Source organism: Anolis carolinensis, unplaced genomic scaffold (genome assembly GCF_035594765.1).
Source record: "Anolis carolinensis isolate JA03-04 unplaced genomic scaffold, rAnoCar3.1.pri scaffold_8, whole genome shotgun sequence".
Lineage (NCBI taxonomy): Eukaryota > Metazoa > Chordata > Lepidosauria > Squamata > Dactyloidae > Anolis > Anolis carolinensis.
The window spans coordinates 17,672,754-17,690,708 of NW_026943819.1; the positions used below are offsets into that span (position 1 = coordinate 17,672,754).

Consider the following 17,955-nt stretch of genomic DNA (forward strand, 5'->3'; position numbering starts at 1 on the left):
TCAGGTTTACATGCATCAGCCAAACTCAACTTTAGAGAATTATCTCCCAGCTTTGACTCCTTTCTGCAGAAAGTAAGAATAAAGACTATGGCTAATTTCCTATGTTTGGAGGATTTTTTTCTTTTTCTCTTGAAAATAGTGAAATCACTAACATTTGTTATAAATCTATTCTGTCCAGATGTGGTTAGATGAAGGATTCTTTGCAACACTGCAGCCTATAAATGATCTGCCATTTATCAACTTTAGAAATTAAACAGTTAAGTGACAGTTATATTCAGGAAGTAGAATCCACAAATGCTGCAGAACAGATATGTTTATTGGAAAACATATTTCTGAATCGACGCGAGAACCATGACAGACACTTCAGCTCAAACTACTGAAGTTCTCAAAGGGTTCTTTATGCGCTGGAAGTGGAAGTGGTTCAGAACCTTTTAAACTCTGAGGAAAGAATGAGAGAAATGATTACAATGACATGACAAGATGGAACAAAGACTCAGCTTAGCAGTAACTAGTTACAAGTTATTAATGATCAGTTCTTCTTTGTACATAATGAAGGAATAATTTTGAGGGGTATCACTGAAAAGAGTTTAGAATATATTTCTTAATTTTACATATTAGAAATGTATTCCAGAAGGCACACACAGAAATACTGGAGAAACTGACTATTTTTGGTACAAAAGAAATAAAGTCCAGATTCATCTATTTATTTATTTATTTATTTACAGTATTTATATTCCGCCCTTCTCACCCCGAAGGGGACTCAGGGTGGATCACATTATACACACATAGGGCAAACATTCAATGCCCATAAACACATCAAATAGAGACCGAGACAGACAGACACAGAGGCAGTTTAACCTCCTGAGGCGATGTTCAATTCTGGCCACAGGGGGGAGCAGCTGCTTCATCATCCACTCTGATGGCACTTCCTCATTCCAGGTCGTAAATTAGTTAAACTTGCCTCCCCACTTTTTTTATAAGTGGTACCTATCTTTCGAGTTGCTAGGTCAGCAACCAGCAGGGGCTATTTTTTATTTTTAATTGACGAGTGCTCACCCTGCCACGGGCTGGCCTCAAACTCATGACCTCATGGTCAGAGTGATTTATTGCAGCTGTTCAACAGCCTGCACCACAGCCCGGCGCAGAATTGGATTTTAGAAGTGTTACCCTTGTAAATACAGGATTGTATTGTGGAAGTGGAATTGTGCATAGAAACCAAAAATGGAAACATTGCAAAATGCAAGAGAAAGCTACTCTCCCTCCCTGGGACAGTATACCTTCCAACTTTCCCAGGTTTATCAAGGACAATTCCAGTTAGTCTACTGATGTCCACTTTCTCGGCTACATTTTAATATCCCAGTTTCTCTCTCTTCTCCCACTTTCCTCTCCATCTTTGGCTTATTTTAATTGGCTAATTCAAATTGTACAAATAAACGTAACAGGGGGCAGAGGAGAGGGCAGAGTTTGAACTCTGGTGAAAGAGGAGCCATGAATAAATGGGTTCTGCGTGTAATTGAAAAGTAGGTTATCAAAAAGAGAAAGACGTTTTTCTTCTAATGTTTGGGGAAGGACCTAAAGAAAAGTTTTACCTGTGCAGATATGATTGCAATCACTCAGACTTCCGAAGTTGTTATTGTTGCCCTCACAACCACCATATTGGAATACCCGGCACCTCTTGCTGTTGAAGTCGAAGTAATAACGAGGAATGGACGCAATGCATGAGCCTGGGTCTCTTTGCAATGTACACACTTCCGGCCAAGATCCTTGGGTAAGTGGTGTTTGAAGACAAAGAAAAAAATGACAATACTTCTATGAGATATGATAACACATAACAGGGACAGTACAAATTGTCTGTATCACTATAAATTATGTTTACATGCAATTAGCAAAGAGCATGCAATGGAACATTGATGGTGGAATGAGTGTGTTTCCTGTCACCCATGGAGATAACAGTTTATTATAGAACACTAGCTGTGTCCGGCCAGGCGTTGCTGTGGCGAAGTATGGTGGTATGGGAAATAAAGTAACTTATATTATCTGCTTAGAACTGGATTATATGAGGCCCCTTCTACACAGCTGTATAAAATCCACACTGAACTGGATTATATGGCAGTGTGGAGTCAAGATAATCCAGTGCAAAGCAGATAATATAAGATTATAAATGGGTAATATAGCTGTGTGGAAGGGCCTTGAGTCTACACTGCCATATAAACCAGTTATAATCAGATAATCTGTATCTTACAGGGAGTGTGGAAGAGGCCTAAGTGAGGTCTAACTCTGCCTGTCCCCTGGGCCGAGTGGGTTGCTAGGAGACCATGTGGGCGGAGCTTAGCCTTCTAACTGGCAGCAATTGGATAAAAACAATTATTCCTCTCCCTCTAATTAGGACTTTATTTTTCTTTTCTTTTTGTTGTATGAACATAGAGGCACAGATGAGGGGTTGTGCTGCCAAGTTTAGTGTTTCTGAGATGTGTAGTTTTGTTGTTTTGTCCTAGGCCGAAATTTCATTACCCTTTTATATATAGAGATTGTAAACACAGTAATACAGCATTTTTCATGTCTTGAGATATTTGTAGATTCAAAAATGTATTACTAAGGCCAGCTGTACAAAATTTTGTAAATAAAGAAATAGCTTTTTTGTAGTTGTTTATCTTCAGGCAACTATTTTCTACTCCCAAAAGCCTCAGCACTAGCCCTGTCCTCACAAGTGCTTCAGATTGTGATCTTTGGCACCGCCTCTGCTTTGACTATTCAGTGGTCAGCCACCATTAATTTTATGGCTTATTTCAGAATTTCTGTGCACATTGGGGTGTACATTTTGTAGATATCCCAACCTCAAGATGACTTCAAACTGGTTTTCATTGTCTGTGTGGAACCACCCCAACTCAGGAAGGGAGGCTTGAGCAGCAGTAGGTACAGTACACTAACAGAATCCCTAATCCTGGCAATCCACTTTCAAATAGACATACTCAAAACCTACTCAGACCCAACATACTGAGGTATAGGTACCCCCACCCCCATCTCTGGTTCCAGTATGCCTTGGAATTAAAAAAAGAAAATAACTGGAAATATTGCAGTAGGAACTATGAGAAAACAGTCCAAGACAAAATAATGTTGTTTGGGTTTTTCAAAGACTACTACAACTTCATGAAGCATTTGCCACACCTGGAAAAGTTCTCTAAGACAAGTGGAAGAGTTATTTTGTTATTCCAGAAAGAATCTGTAAAAGCACTTCACTCTTACCATATTGTTGACATTTCCTCCTGCATTCTTTTATTGACTCAAAGTTATTGCTATTGCCTAGGCAGCCTCTATAAATAAACGGCAAACACATTCTTATTTCAGTGTCGTAGTAAAAACGGCGAACAGATGAAGAGCACCATCCTATGGATTTCGGCAATGAACATATTCTTGGCAATTGGTCTGGAGGAGCGCAGGGGCAGGAAAAAAAGGGGGGAAGAGAGAGAAAAGCCAAAATTGATATAAGATATGAACATCACATGGATAATGCCACATCACAGGAGGCTTGTACTACTTGATAAGAAATGTACATGTTAAGTAATTCCAGTGTAGTTCATGAACTTTGACCATCAGCCAGAAATGTTGTTCTATAATGTTAATCCTATAACATTAACATAATGTTAAATATGACCACTAGAACACTGACTAGAATTTTAATGGCCTGAATCAGAAGGTCTTTTAAGAGACTTATGTTGTCCTTTTTTATTTTAGTAGTCTTTAAGCTCTTTAAAATATGAATGTTTACCTAATTGCTTATGTTAACGTCTATACTGTTTATCCGCATTTTCTTTAACTCATTTTGTGAACCATACTCTGTCTCAGGTTTCCGCCCTGGCCATGGGACGGAGACAGTACTGGTTGCCATTACAGATGAACTCCGTCGCCAGTCTGATAGCGGCGGATCAGCGCTACTGGTACTTCTCGACCTTACCGCAGCGTTTGACACCATTGACTACGATCTAATGATTCACCGTCTCGCCATGTCCAGAGTTCGCGGTCAGGCCCTCAATTGGTTCAACTCATTTCTCCGAAACCGGAGCCAATGTGTGGAGTATATGGATCAAGTCTCTGACAGATCTCCCCTCCTATGTGGGGTATCCCAAGGTGCCATTCTCTCCCCTCTTCTCTTCAACATCTACGTTAGACCCCTTGCTAGTTTGGCTTGGAGTTTCGGCCTAGATTGCTATCAATATGCGGACGACACCCAACTCCTTCTGCACTTGGAGCCTGGAGCAATGTCAATACCAGACAATTTCACCTTATGTCTGGAGGCTCTGTCGAACTGGCTACGTGCTAGCAGACTGAAGGTGAAGCCGGAGAAGACTGAGATTCTCTGGCATGGCCGCTCGATTGGTTTGACCCATTTGCTACCCACCTTCGATGGTGCTGCCCTATCTCCTTCGCCTACCGTTAAGAGCCTGGGTGTTGTTTTGGATTCGCAGCTGACAATGGAAGCTCAGGTCGCTGCTGCCAGCAAACAGGCCTTTTTCCATCTACGACAAGCGAGGCAACTGGCACCCTATCTATCTGATGAGGCTCTGGCAACAGTCCTCCATGCCACGGTCACGTCTAGGCTGGACTATTGCAACACCCTGTATGTTGGCCTTCCAATGTCCATGACCCGAAAGCTCCGTATTGTTCAGAATGCGGCAGCCAGGCTACTCACAAGAACACCCATGAAATGCCACATAACACCAGTGCTGCAGCATCTGCATTGGCTTCCAACTGATTACCGTGGTCTATATAAGATGCTAGTTCTGACTTTCAAAACTCTTTACGGCCAGGGCCCATCGTACCTTAGGGATCGTCTCTCCTTCTCCCATCATCGGAGGTCGCAACAACCATCCCAACGCAACTTACTTTATGTACCGGGTCCTAGAGAAGTGCACTTGGAAAGGACCAGACGCAGAGCTTTTTCTATCTCTGCCCCTGCCTTATGGAATGCCTTGCCGCCCTATATGAGAGCCATGCGTGAGTTAGGGCCTTTTACCCTAGCACTCAAGACCTGGCTCTTTACTAGAGCTTTTGATCTATGTTAATTTTATCAATATTTGTATGTATGTATTTTTATCCTTTACCATTTAGCTTGTAAATCGCCTAGAGCATCTTGGATGGAGGGCGATTCATAAGTAATTAAATGATGATGATGATGATGATGATGATGATGATGTTAAGAGAACGGGAAATTACAAATTTCCATTAAGTCACTTAGCCAGCACTAAAAGATTCTTTATAATCTAAGCCTTGAATGGTTTCTGTATAAAAAACAATACAGTATTTATATTCCGCCCTTCTCACCCCGAAGGGGACACAGGGTGGATTACAATGAACACATATATGGCAAACATTCAATGCCAACGGACAAACAACATACATTAGACAGACTCAGAGGCATTTTTAACATTTTTCCAGCTTCACTATTCCGGCCACAGGGGGAGCTGTTGTTTCACCGTCCAGTAGTGGCTGTACTTCCTCATTCCTTTCCTCGTGTTTTGCTGGCAGTTTTATGGTGTTGTAAATTAGCCTCCTGCATAAAGCGTCCCTAAATTTCCCTAATTGACAGGTGCAACTGTCTTTCGGGGCTGCATAGGTCAACAGCAAGCCGGGGCTATTAATGGTCGGAGGCTTAAGCCGACCCGGGCTTCGAACTCATGACCTCTCGGTCAGTAGTGATTACTAGCCAGCCAGTAATCACTAGCTAGCCAGGTTACTAGCCAGCTGCGCCACAGCCCGGCGCAGCTGGCTAATAGATCTCTAAGAGATCTAATAGATCTCTAAGATCTCTAAGAGAGGGTATAGGGCAATGGACAAATATAAAAAAGCTTTCTGCAAATTGTTCATTGCTATGCAGCCATATGAGTGTTATAGATTCCAAGGTAGAGTCTGGAATTCTTTCTCAGATTTGTAGTCTTTCACCGTCCAACCTCTGCTGTGATCAATGAGGGTTTATTTCCTTACTGATAGAAAAGTAGATGACTGATGTTTCCATCCCTTCTCATAAGCAATCTTCAGTTCCCCTTCAGATCACATCACTGATAAGTCAACCACCTTCCAATCAACAAAGGAACAGACCCATGTCAACTGCAGTGACTGCTGCCTGTTAAGTGGAGATTGCAGAACTTCCATGGTCTCTATGTAGAGACCATAAATACAAAAAAAATCACAAATATATAACTCATTGGATTATGCATTCATAACGGCCTTAGTGAAATCTGGTAGATGTCCCTGCCTTGGTTTTGTTATTCGAAAACTCAAATCCAAAAGTCAGAGACCCAGAAAACGAGGCTTGGAGAGATGACCTCCATCCTGATGCCTCCATCTGACATAAGAAGCAGCAGACTCTCACCAGAATGCCTTGCCTGGATCTTCTTCTTTTCACAAACACCACAATAGCACAGGTGACCAGTAGGATGCAAGAACTTCCTCATATAGAATCATAGAATAGTAGAGTTGGAAGAGACCTCATGGGCCATCCAGTCCAACCCCCCGCTAAGAAGCAGGAAATCGCATTCAAAGCACCCCTGACAGATGGCCATCCAGCCTCTGTTTAAAAGCCTCCAAAGAAGGAGCCTCCACCACAGCCCGGGGGAGGGAGTTCCACTGTCAAACAGCTCTCACAGTGAGGAAGTTTTTCCTGATGTTCAGGTGGAATCTCCTTTCCTGTAGTTTGAAGCCATTGTTCCGCATCCTAGTCTGCAGGGCAGCAGAAAACAAGCTTGCTCCCTCCTCCCTATGACTTCTCCTCACATATTTGTACATGGCTATCATGTCTCCTCTCAGCCTTCTCTTCTGGAGGCTAAACATGCTCAGTTCTTTAAGCCGCTCCTCATAGGGCTTGTTCTCCAGACCCTTAATCATTTTAGTCGCCCTCCTCTGGACGCTTTCCAGCTTGTCAACATCTCCCTTCAACTCCGGTGCCCAAAATTGGACACAGTATTCCAGGTGTGGTCTGACCAAGGCAGAATAGAGGGAGAGCATGACTTCCCTGGATCTAGACGCTATTCCCCGATTGATGCAGGCCAGAATCCCGTTGGCTTTTTTAGCTGCCGCATCACATTGTTGGCTCATGTTTAACTTGTAGTCCACGACGACTCCAAGCTAGCCGTCAGGCAAGCAGCCCAACAAGCACAATTATTCAGAACATCAGTAAGCAGACAATCATTCAGGGACATAACAAATCTTACTTTGAGTAATCTGAAAGCCCACCATGGCACAACAGCTCCTCAGTCTGATGGGAAGAGGACCATTTAATCCAGAAAGCCCATTAGGGACCATTGTCGTAAGCTAACACCTATTTCCCTCACCCTGCCTGCATGACACAAGCCAGCAACGAATTCAGGATTTCTCAGTAGAACTTTATCAACATTCCCATCATACCCAGCCCACAAACATGACAACATTTAATGTACACCAAACCAATGAGAAAATGGGTTGTAACTTTGAGCTAATCAGAACAAAGCCCATTGTTTATTAAAACTATAAAATACTGGTAGCCAGGATAGGAAAGGCATGTCAGATCTGGAATTTTCTTTCTCCCCTGGCATCTTTCCTTGATCAAAGAAGCAATGAAATAAATCTCTGATTTTGCCTTTATATCTGTGTGTCTTAATTGGGAAACATCAGAGCTGGCATGCTGAGAGCAGACCTGTTTTCAGGACAACAGTTTGACCACGAGCAGCTCTGGACTCAAGTGCAGGCAATAACCCTGTGAGACTTTCTTAAAAGTAGTGAAGGGAAATCTTACTACAATTTCTTTCCTCAGCAAAAAGACTGCTCACCCCAATACAAACCCATGCCTTTTTCTATCACATGGATGGGGCATTGCATTGTTAGAGCTGGAGTGGGGTATAAACAAGGTGAAAAGGGATAGATAAACAATACAAAATTGGTCACCCAGATTGCAGAAAAGGCATAGTTATTTTTCCTACCCATGTTTTCACAGTGGAGAAGACAGTCCACCAGCGTTACAAACCTATTATCATTGCCTCCACAGCCAGAAAAAGTGAAAGGCAGGCATCGCTTCCTTCCCATGTCAAAGTAATACCGTTCAAGCTTTCCTTTGCAACGTCCAACTTTTCTTCTCAGTTTGCACTTTGGAGGGTAAGAAACAGGAACTAGAAAAAAGAGAAATGAATTTATATCAATCTTGTCTCAGAGAAAGCTCCAGAATATTATGATAAACAGGGAGGAAAAAGGAGTACGGTAGGGTTTGATTGAATGGACTCAGAATAATGATCACAATGTAGAATTAGAGCAGTGTCAAAGTGTCCTTCCCCATCCAAGTGTGCGGCGTCGGGGGAAGGAGGCACTGCTGCATGGCAGAAAGGGGTTGGAATGAATGGGCCCTTGGGTTGCTCCTATTATTTTATTATGACACAGCAAACAAGATAGATATGCTGGATTTCGTATCACAAAATCACAAGTCGAACACTTCCCAAGTGTCTAGGACTGTGTGATGTATTTTCGGATGATGCGTGCAGATCCCAGCAGGGTGGCCTTTTGCAGTTGGCATATCGTAATTTTGTCAATGTCTATTGTTTCCAAATGCTGGCTGAGATCTTTTGGCACGGCACCCAGTGTGCCCATCACCACCGGGACCACCTGCACTGGTTTCTGCCAGAGTCTTTAAAGTTCAATCTTGAGGTCCTGATAGAGGCTGAGTTTTTCCTGTTGTTTTTCGTCAATGCGACTGTCACCTGGGATGGCAACATCAATGATCCAAACCTTTTTCTTTTCCACAACTGTGATGTCTGGTGTGTTGTGTTCCAGAGCTTTATCAGTCTGGATTCGGAAGTCCCACAGTATCTTTGCATGCTCATTTTCCAATACTTTTGCAGGTTTGTGATCCCACCAGTTCTTTGCTGCTGGGAGGTGGTACTTGAGGCATAAGTTCCAATGAATCATTTGGGCCACATAGTTGTGCCTCTGTTTGTAGTCTGTCTGTGCAATTTTCTTACAGCAGCTGAGGATATGATCAATGGTTTCGTCGGTTTCCTTGCACAGTCTGCATTTTGGGTCATCAGCTGATTTTTCGATCTTGGCCTTAATTGCATTTCTTTTGATGGCTTGCTCCTGGGCTGCAAGGATCAGGCCTTCTGTCTCCTTCTTCAGGGTCCCATTTGTGAGCCAGAGCCAGGTCTTCTCCTTATCAGCTTTTCCTTCAATTTTGTCAAGGAACTTTCCATGCAATGTTTTGTTGTGCCAGCTATTATTATTATTATTATTATTATTATTATTATTATTATTATTAATAATAATAATAATAATAATAATAATAATAATAATTTTATTATTATTACAAAGGCTGGATAGCCATTAGACATGTGCACAGAATTCATTCCTACAACTTCTACCATATTTTTTGTATCTTCTGTTTCTGGAGGAGGAAATGAGAAGCCCCCTCCCCGCATGAAAATCTGCTAAACGCAAAAGTCTGCTTTTGTCTGCAGCTGAACTTTCCTCCTTGCCTTAGAAAGGAGAGGACATGTGTGGCATGGCATGCAGGCAGGCCTGGAAAGCGGGCAAGAGCAATCGCATTGTCTGTTGCTTTAAACAACTCCTCCTCCGTACATGAGGCAGGACATTGTGGGCAAGCATACATATGCGGAGTTGTTTGTTCTGCTCCACAGTCACACAAGCTGGAGGGTTCCTCCAGGTAGTGCCATCTTGCTAGGTTGTCTTTTGATCCGCCCACTGTGCTTCTGAATCTGTTTAGGGACTTCCAAGTTGCCCATTCATGGTTTGCCCCTAAAGGCAGACCCTCATTGGGGGGGGGGGGGGCATTGGATTGGGATTGCCTGGTTTAGCTGCCCAGAGGGACACCCTTGCTGTTGCTAGGGGAACATCAAGAGGAGTGGTGGTTCTCATGAAGCTTTTCCTTGATTTGAGTCTACTGGGAGGAGGCTGATAGTCATGCAGTGGATGGCTTTCACAATGTTCAACCTTATTTCTCTCACAATGAGCAGCAACTTCCTGTCGCACATCAGGGGAGGGGGGGGGCAATGCCAGCTAACTTGTAGAGTTTATCAACAGGTGTCCTGTGATTATTCTGCATGTTTCGTTCAGTGCTATGTTCACCTGTTTCGCCAGACAAGACAGGGGTACTCAGCAGTTGAGTAAGGCAAGGCCAGGGCTGATGTTCTTATTAATTGTGTGTCTGCACCCCATGCACTGCCAGTCAGTTTCCGCAGGATGTTATTGTTCATGTAGTGTTTCCTATATTTATTATTTATTTATTTATTTACTACATTTATATCCCGCTCTTCTCATTCTGAAGGGGACTCAGAGCGGCTTACAAATCAAATGAACATACAATATATTATTAGAATAGCACAATATAAGCATTAAATTACTATATTGTACTATATCATTATATGGTAATATTAATAGTAATATTACATTTGATATATAATATATAATTAATATTATTTTATTGTATTATTAGTAGTATAATATTGTGTTCCATTATAATATTATAATCAATATTATATGTAGATACAATATATTATATATTTATAAATTATTATAAATTATATATATCTATATAGATGTATATAAAATTAGCATAGCATGTTGCTATGGCACAGGAGACAAGATGGAACCTGGTTCTCAGGTTGGTATGATGTCTTCCTGCCCCCCCCCCTTTTTCACTCTGGCCCCAGAGTGTCAGTTATTCCTTGGAGGGAGGGGCTCCCAACCGATGACACAAGAGACAGGTTGGTATGATGTCTTCCTGGCCCCCTTCTTCTTCACTGTTATGTTAGTGTTTGACCTAAGGTGACACCAAGATATTAGGATGGAAACAGTGCATTTGTGGTATTTGATTGCCTATCTATATATATAAAAGAGTGATGGAATCCCGGCGACCGACAAAACAACAAAACTACAGCCCCCCCCCCAACCTCAAAATTTGACAACACAACCCATCATCCACGCCTCTAGGTTGATACAACAAAAAGAAAAGAAAAATAAAGTCCTAATTAGAGGGAGAGGAATAATTGTTTTTATCCAATTGCTGCCAGTTAGAAGGCTAAGCTCCGCCCACTTGGTCTCCTAGCAACCCACTCAGCCCAGGGGACAGGCAGAGTTAGGCCTCACTTAGGCCTCTTCCACACTGCCTATAAAATACAGATTATCTGATTTTAACTGGATTATATGGCAGTGTAGACTCAAGGCCCTTCCACACAGCTATATAACCCATTTATAATGGACTTAATGTCAGGGGAAAACCTTTACCCTTTACCTTAACTACCACCAATACCTCAATACTTTATTTCCCATACCACCATACTTCGCCACAGCAACACGTGGCCGGGCACAGCTAGTGTCTTATATAGTCTGACAACTTATTTAGTAAACGTTTCACATTTCAATAGATGTCAACAAGAAACATGGGAAAATATGGGGTAAATGGATTTGGTCAGGGCTGAATGACACATGCCAGAAAATCTTTGCCATGAACCAGGCACAATATCCAGGTTTCCCCTTTCTCTTCCATTCTCACCTATTTTGCAAGGGGGGCAAATGGAAAACAGGGGCATTCAAGCTAATAATGATGGTGCTCTTACCTGAACTGAGATCGACATACTGTGGTCCAAAGCAGGGGGCCAGAAATCCTATAAGAAAGAGGATGGGGAGAACAATATGATTGTACAGCATGCTAGCTGTGTTATGAGAATGCCCAGCATGGAACAAAGTTACTTTATATAGACAAAGGAACGCAGAAGGGCATTCGACCAGACAGAACAATTAGTCAACAAGTAAGGACATTGTGGAATTGGTGTTTACTTCAGAGCAACTCTCTGTTCTAAAATAAGTATGATTCCATTCAAACTAGGCCTAAATTAGAGCCATAAAGCTAACCAGCACCACCTGGATGCAAGTAGGAGGAGATTAATTCCTATGGTAGGGCATTGATGCAAGCATTATAATTTGTGATGCAAAAACCTCCTTTTTTTTGTATTCAGACTGCTAAAGAGTTCTGGGCGACAGAGGATTCTATCTTAAGAAATGATATTCGAAACAGAGTAAAACTTTTTTGTGCTCTAGCACTATTCAGAAAATCTTCAAATATTTTCTTTTGAAGGTTATTTAAAGTAGGATTTTAAACAGAAATCAATACTTTTTGAATGTGCTTGTGTCTTGATCTCAGGCCCTGAGCCTCTTTCCAATAACCCTAAAGACAAGGAGAGGAATCTCAGAGCAAAAGTGCTGCCTTTAAAAGTAAAGGCTTCGTAGAATGGATTTGGGAGATTTGCTCCGCAGCCATTTTTGATGGCTAGGGTACATGGGACAGAAAACTGAGGAGGGAGGTATTGGTCATTGACTGGAAGAGGAGTTTAACCATATAAAGTATGGGGTATAGGAAGAATCCAGCCATTAAGCTCAGGGGTAGAAAAGCAAAAGAAAATCCTTTCTCTCTCAGAATTTCAGCTTTTGGGTAATTAAATACCCTGCAGGTTCTCATTATTGTGCAGAATTTCTAATAGATCCTTGCTATTCTCAACTTCCAGACTGTGTTTTTGGCTAATAGATCATTTTTGTCGTGTCAGAAGTGAATTGAGAACATATTGCAAGTCAATTCTGGTGTGAGAGAATCGGCCATCTACAGAGACATTGTTTGGGTCGTTCTTTTTTCCCTTCTTGAAGATAGGGACCACATTCGCCCTCCTCCAATCTTCTGGGACTTCTCCTGTTCTCCAAAAACTCTCGAAGATAATTGCCAGTGGTTCTGAAATAACCTCAGCTAGTTCCTTCAATACTCTTGGATGTAGCTGATCTGGCCCTAGAGACTTGAATTCATTTAGAGCGGCCAGGTGTTCCTGGACAACTTGTTTCCCTATTTGGGGTTGGATTTCCCCTAATCCTTCATCCATTCCATGTTGCTGAGGTTGAAGATGGCTTTCTTTTTGTGAGAAGACCGAGGCAAAGAAGCCATCCAAGAGTATTGAAGGAACTAGCTGAGGTTATTTCAGAACCACTGGCAATTATCTTCGAGAGTTCTTGGAGAACGGGAGAAGTCCCAGCAGATTGGAGGAGGGCGAATGTGGTCCCTATCTTCAAGAAGGGAAAAAAGAACGACCCAAACAATTACCGTCCGGGCAGCCTCACATCGATACCAGGCAAGATTCAGGAAAAGATCATTAAGGAAGTGGTCTGCGAACATCTAGAAACAAATGCAGTCATTGCTAATAGTCAACACGGATTTACCAAAAACAAGTCATGCCAGACTAATCTGATCTCTTTTTTCGATAGACTTACGAGTTGGGTCGATACAGGGAACGCCATAGATGTAGCGTACCTAGATTTCAGTAAGGCCTTCGACAAAGTCCCCCACGACCTTCTGGCAAACAAACTAGTAAAATGTGGGCTAGACAAAACTACGGTTAGGTGGATCTGTAATTGGCTAAGCGAATGAACCCAAAGGGTGCTCACCAATGCGTCTTCTTCATTTTGGAAAGAAGTCACGAGTGGAGTGCCGCAGGGCTCTGTCCTGGGCCCATTTCTGTTTAACATCTTTATTAACGACTTAGACGAAGGGTTTGAAGGCACGATCATCAAGTTTGCAGATGACACCAAACTGGGAGGGATAGCTAACACTCCAGAAGACAGGAGCAGAATTCAAAACGATCTTGACAGACTAGAGAGATGGGCCGAAACTAACAAAATGAAGTTCAACAGGGACAAATGCAAGATACTTCACTTCGGCAGAAAAAATGGAAATCAAAGATACAGAATGGGGGACGATGCCTGGCCCGACAGCAGTACGTGTGAAAAAGATCTTGGAGTCCTCGTGGACAACAAGTTAAATATGAGCCAACAATGTGATGTGGCTGCTAAAAAAGCCAATGGGATTCTGGCCTGCATCAATAGGGGAATAGCGTCTAGATCCAGGAAAGTCATGCTACCCTTCTATTCTGCCTTGGTCAGACCACACCTGGAATACTGTGTCCAATTCTGGGCACCGCAGTTGAAGGGAGATGTTGACAAGCTGGAATGTGTTCAGAGGAGGGCAACTAAAATGATTAAGAGTCTGGAGAACAAGCCCTATGAGGAGAGGCTTAAAGAACTAGGCATGCTTAGCCTCCAGAAGAGAAGGCTGAGAGGAGACATGATAGCCATGTACAAATATGTGAGGGGAAGTCATAGGGAGGAGGGAGCAAGCTTGTTTTCTGCTGCCCTGCAGACTAGGACGCGGAACAATGGCTTCAAACTACAGGAAAGGAGATTCCACCTGAACATCAGGAAGAACTTCCTCACTGTGAGAGTTGTTCAGCAGTGGAACTCTCTGCCCCGGAGTGTGGTGGAGGCTCCTTCTTTGGAGGCTTTTAAGCAGAGGCTGGATGGCCATCTGTCGGGGGTGCTTTGAATGCGATTTCCTGCTTCTTGGCAGGGGATTGGACTGGATGGCCCATGAGGTCTCTTCCAACTCTACTATTCTATAATTCTATAATTTTATGGTTGGAAGTGACCACAAAATGAGGAACTGTATTAAGGGGTCGCGGCATTAGGAAAGTTGAGAACCACTGACCTAAACGAACAAAAGAGGGTTTGGGGATATGGGCAAAAGTTTTCTGCCGTAGTGAATTCTGGCTGAGGTCTCTTGCCTCAGTTTGACCTTGAGCAGCTCTGAATTCAAGCATAGGAGGAGAGGGAGGCAATAATCCCGTGAGACTTTTAAAGCAGTGCAAAAAAAAAAAAATCTTACCTCAATTCCCTTCCTCAGTAAAAACACGGCTGCCCACCCAAATACAAATCCATAGCCTTTTAAATTAGGTAGATGGGGGCATTGCATTACTAGAGCTGGAACAGAGTATAAATAATGTGGGAAAGGATAATCCATACAATACATAATTTTTGGCTGTCCAAATTCCAGGAAATTCGCTAAGTTATTTTTCCTACCCATGTTTTCACAGCTGAGAAGTCAGTCTAGCCGCTTTTTGAATCTGTTTCCATTGCCTCCACAGCCAGAATAAGGGAAAATGAGACACTTCTTAATTCTTATGTCAAAGTAATACTTGTGTCATAGTAGATAACGTCCTTTATAATGTCCGTATCTTTTACGCTGTTTGCACTTTGGAGGGTAAACAACACGAACTAGAAAGAAGATAGAAATATAATGTATATCAATCTTGTCTCAGAAAAATACCCTTAGAATATTATGACAAATGGGGAGGAAAAGGGAGTGCTGTGGGCTATGATTAAGTGGGCTCAGAATTTTGTTGAATTACGGTGATAGGAAAATACGTGGTCAAAAAGTCTGAGTGGGCTTTTAAGTGAGCTTTAAGTGAGCGTTAAAAATCTTCAAAATAATGTATATGACTCCAAGTAAAATGTCTTGGATGTTGGAAATATAAACCATATTTACTATATGTTGTGGATATATAACAAAGCAAAAAAAAAAGTATTGGAATATGATACAATGTCTGATGCAAGAGATTTTTCAAAGCCAAAGTGGATTTAGAACCAACTCCTTTTTTTTTTTTAAATAGGTTTAATAAATGAACAAATCAAAATGTGGAACTTCATAATTTAGTTCTAGCTGCAAAAATACTTTATGCTCAACAGTGGAAAAATACAGCTTTGCCATTGAAAGAAGTTTGAACTTTAAAGATGATGAGAATAATAGAAATTAGTAATTTTTTTAATTATTGGGAACTGGAAGTATAAACTAGAAGTAAGAAAGTGCAGTAGAGTCTCACTTATCCAAGCTAAACAGGATGGCAGAAGCTTGGATAATAAGGAGGGATTAAGGAAAAGCCTATTAAATATCAAATTAGGTTATGGTTTTACAAATTAAGCACCAAAACAACATGTTTTACAACAAATTTGACAGAAAAAGCAGTTCAATATGCAGTAATGTTATGTTGTAATTACAGTAGAGTCTCACTTATCTAACATAAAGGGGCCGGCAGAATGTTGAATAAGTAAATATGTTGGATAATAAGGAGAGATTAAGAAAAAGCCTATTAAACATCAAAATAGGTTATGATTTTACAAATTAAGCACCAAAACATCATGTTATAAAACAAATTTGACAGAAAAAGTAGTTCATTACACATTAATGCTATGTAGTCATTACTGTATTTACGAATTTAGCACCAAAATATCATGATATATTGAAAACATTGACTACAAAAATGCGTTGGATAATCCAGAACATTGGATAAGTGAGTGTTGGATAAGTGAGACTCTACTGTACTGTATTTACAAATTTAGCACCAAAATATCATGATATATTGAAAACATTGACTACAAAAATGCGTTGGATAATCCAGAACGTTGGATAAGTGAGACTCTACTGTACTGTATTTACGAATTTAGCACCAAAATATCATGATATATTTAAAACATTGCCTACAAAAATGCGTTGGATAATCCAGAACGTTGGATAAGTGAGACTCTACTGTAATATATGGTGATCAGGAAATCAGAGACAGGAAATCAATTTATTTGTTTTTGTTTTTATGTCTATATTTTATTCTATATGTACATTTACGCGTGTAGCATTATACATGCATACACATGTACATAAAAAGTTGCAAAAGCCATTGCGGTATAGTGTCTTGAGCATTAGACTAGGACTCTGAAACATCTGCCCTTAGCTACAGAGACAAATACTCTCTGAACAAATATTTCCAGAAAAACCCTGTTTGGATAGCCATAAGTTACGTTCATCTTAAAAGTACATAATAACAGCAAAGAGACTTGTAGTCAGGGTACACAGCTGGATTTAAGGAAAATGGAAAAGCAACTCTTACAGTACAATTGGCCGACATCTAGAAGTCCCATGAGGAAGATGAAGAGGACAATGTGATTGCACCGCATGGCTCCTGCTTAATGCGAGTGTCTACTGCTGAGCAAAAACCTTTTTATAGTTTCTATGGGGGAATGCAGATGGGCATTCATGCTCCCAGGACAATTGGTCAATAAATAGGGACATACTGGACTTGCTCAGTTTACTACAGAATAACTTTCCGTTCTCCAATGAGTTCTATGCCAGTACAGAGGGAAACAGCTTCTATGTTTACACCTTCCCAAGTCCCTTATCAAGATAATAGTTCTGGGTATTTACCTCTCCCCCAGTTTACATTCTTCACTATATGCACTTTCTCTGGCCCAGTTCATTTTTAGGAGCCTACCCAGGTTTTTATCTAACTATGTTTTTTGTGAATGTGATTTTAATATGTTTTATCAATTTGTTTTTATTGTTGTGTTTTTTATATTGTTTGTATCCACTTGGGCCTGGCCCCATGTAAGCCGCCCCGAGTCCCTTCGAGGAGATGGAGGCGGGGTATAAAAATTAAGATATTATTATTATTTTATTATGACACAGCAAACAAGATAGATATGCTGGATTTCATTTCACAAAATCACAAGTCAAACACTTCCCAAGTGTCTAGGACTGTGTGATGTATTTTCAGATGATGCGTGCAAATCCCAGTAGAGTGGCCTTTTGCAGTTGGCAGATCGTAATATTGTCAATGTCTATTGTTTCCAAATGCCAGCTGAGATCTTTTGGCATGGCACCCAATGTGGCACAAAATCCTTTGGTGGGCTGCAAGCAGTTTGTGGGCTGTACATTGTACAAGTGTGATGTAGGATCTCAGACTGTGCCTACAATTTTAACCCAGATTAGCCATAGTAAGGTAAAGGTTTTCCCCTGACATTAAGTCCAGTCATGTCTGACTCTGGGGGTTGGTGCTCATCTCCATTTCTAAGCCAAAGAGCCAGCGTTGTACATAGACATCTCCAGGTCATGTGGCCGGCATGACTGCATGGAGTCATAGATGTGGCTGGCATGATCTTGAACGGAGGGTCCTGGGACCTAATAGTCCCCAAGCCCAAATTTCCCAAGCAATGAATGTATTTGCATCAGCACAAGAGTGTATAACACCACAACACATATTCAAGAAATAGAATCCACAAAAGGCA

General features: G+C 41.5%; 1 protein-coding gene across 3 annotated transcripts; it reads right to left on the reverse strand.

The window, feature by feature from the left end:
• Positions 1–295: 295 nt before the first annotated feature.
• LOC134293423 (BPTI/Kunitz domain-containing protein-like) lies at positions 296–15,463 on the reverse strand. 3 transcript variants are annotated; one of them, XM_062960933.1, is made up of 6 exons: positions 14,923–15,463; positions 11,589–11,636; positions 7,950–8,135; positions 3,244–3,423; positions 1,590–1,763; positions 296–438 (listed from the first exon to the last, which is right to left on the reverse strand). In XM_062960933.1, the coding sequence occupies exons 1-6, from the start codon at positions 14,924–14,926 to the stop codon at positions 422–424; spliced, it is 609 nt and encodes a 202-aa protein (XP_062817003.1). In that variant the 5' UTR covers positions 14,927–15,463; the 3' UTR covers positions 296–421. The 3 variants fall into 3 exon arrangements, with proteins under 3 accessions (XP_062817003.1, XP_062817004.1, XP_062817002.1); XM_062960934.1 differs by lacking the exon at positions 14,923–15,463 and having other exon boundaries at positions 3,244–3,311; positions 7,994–8,135; positions 11,589–12,752; XM_062960932.1 differs by lacking the exon at positions 14,923–15,463 and having other exon boundaries at positions 11,589–12,751.
• Between the last annotated feature and the right edge of the window lie 2,492 nt (positions 15,464–17,955).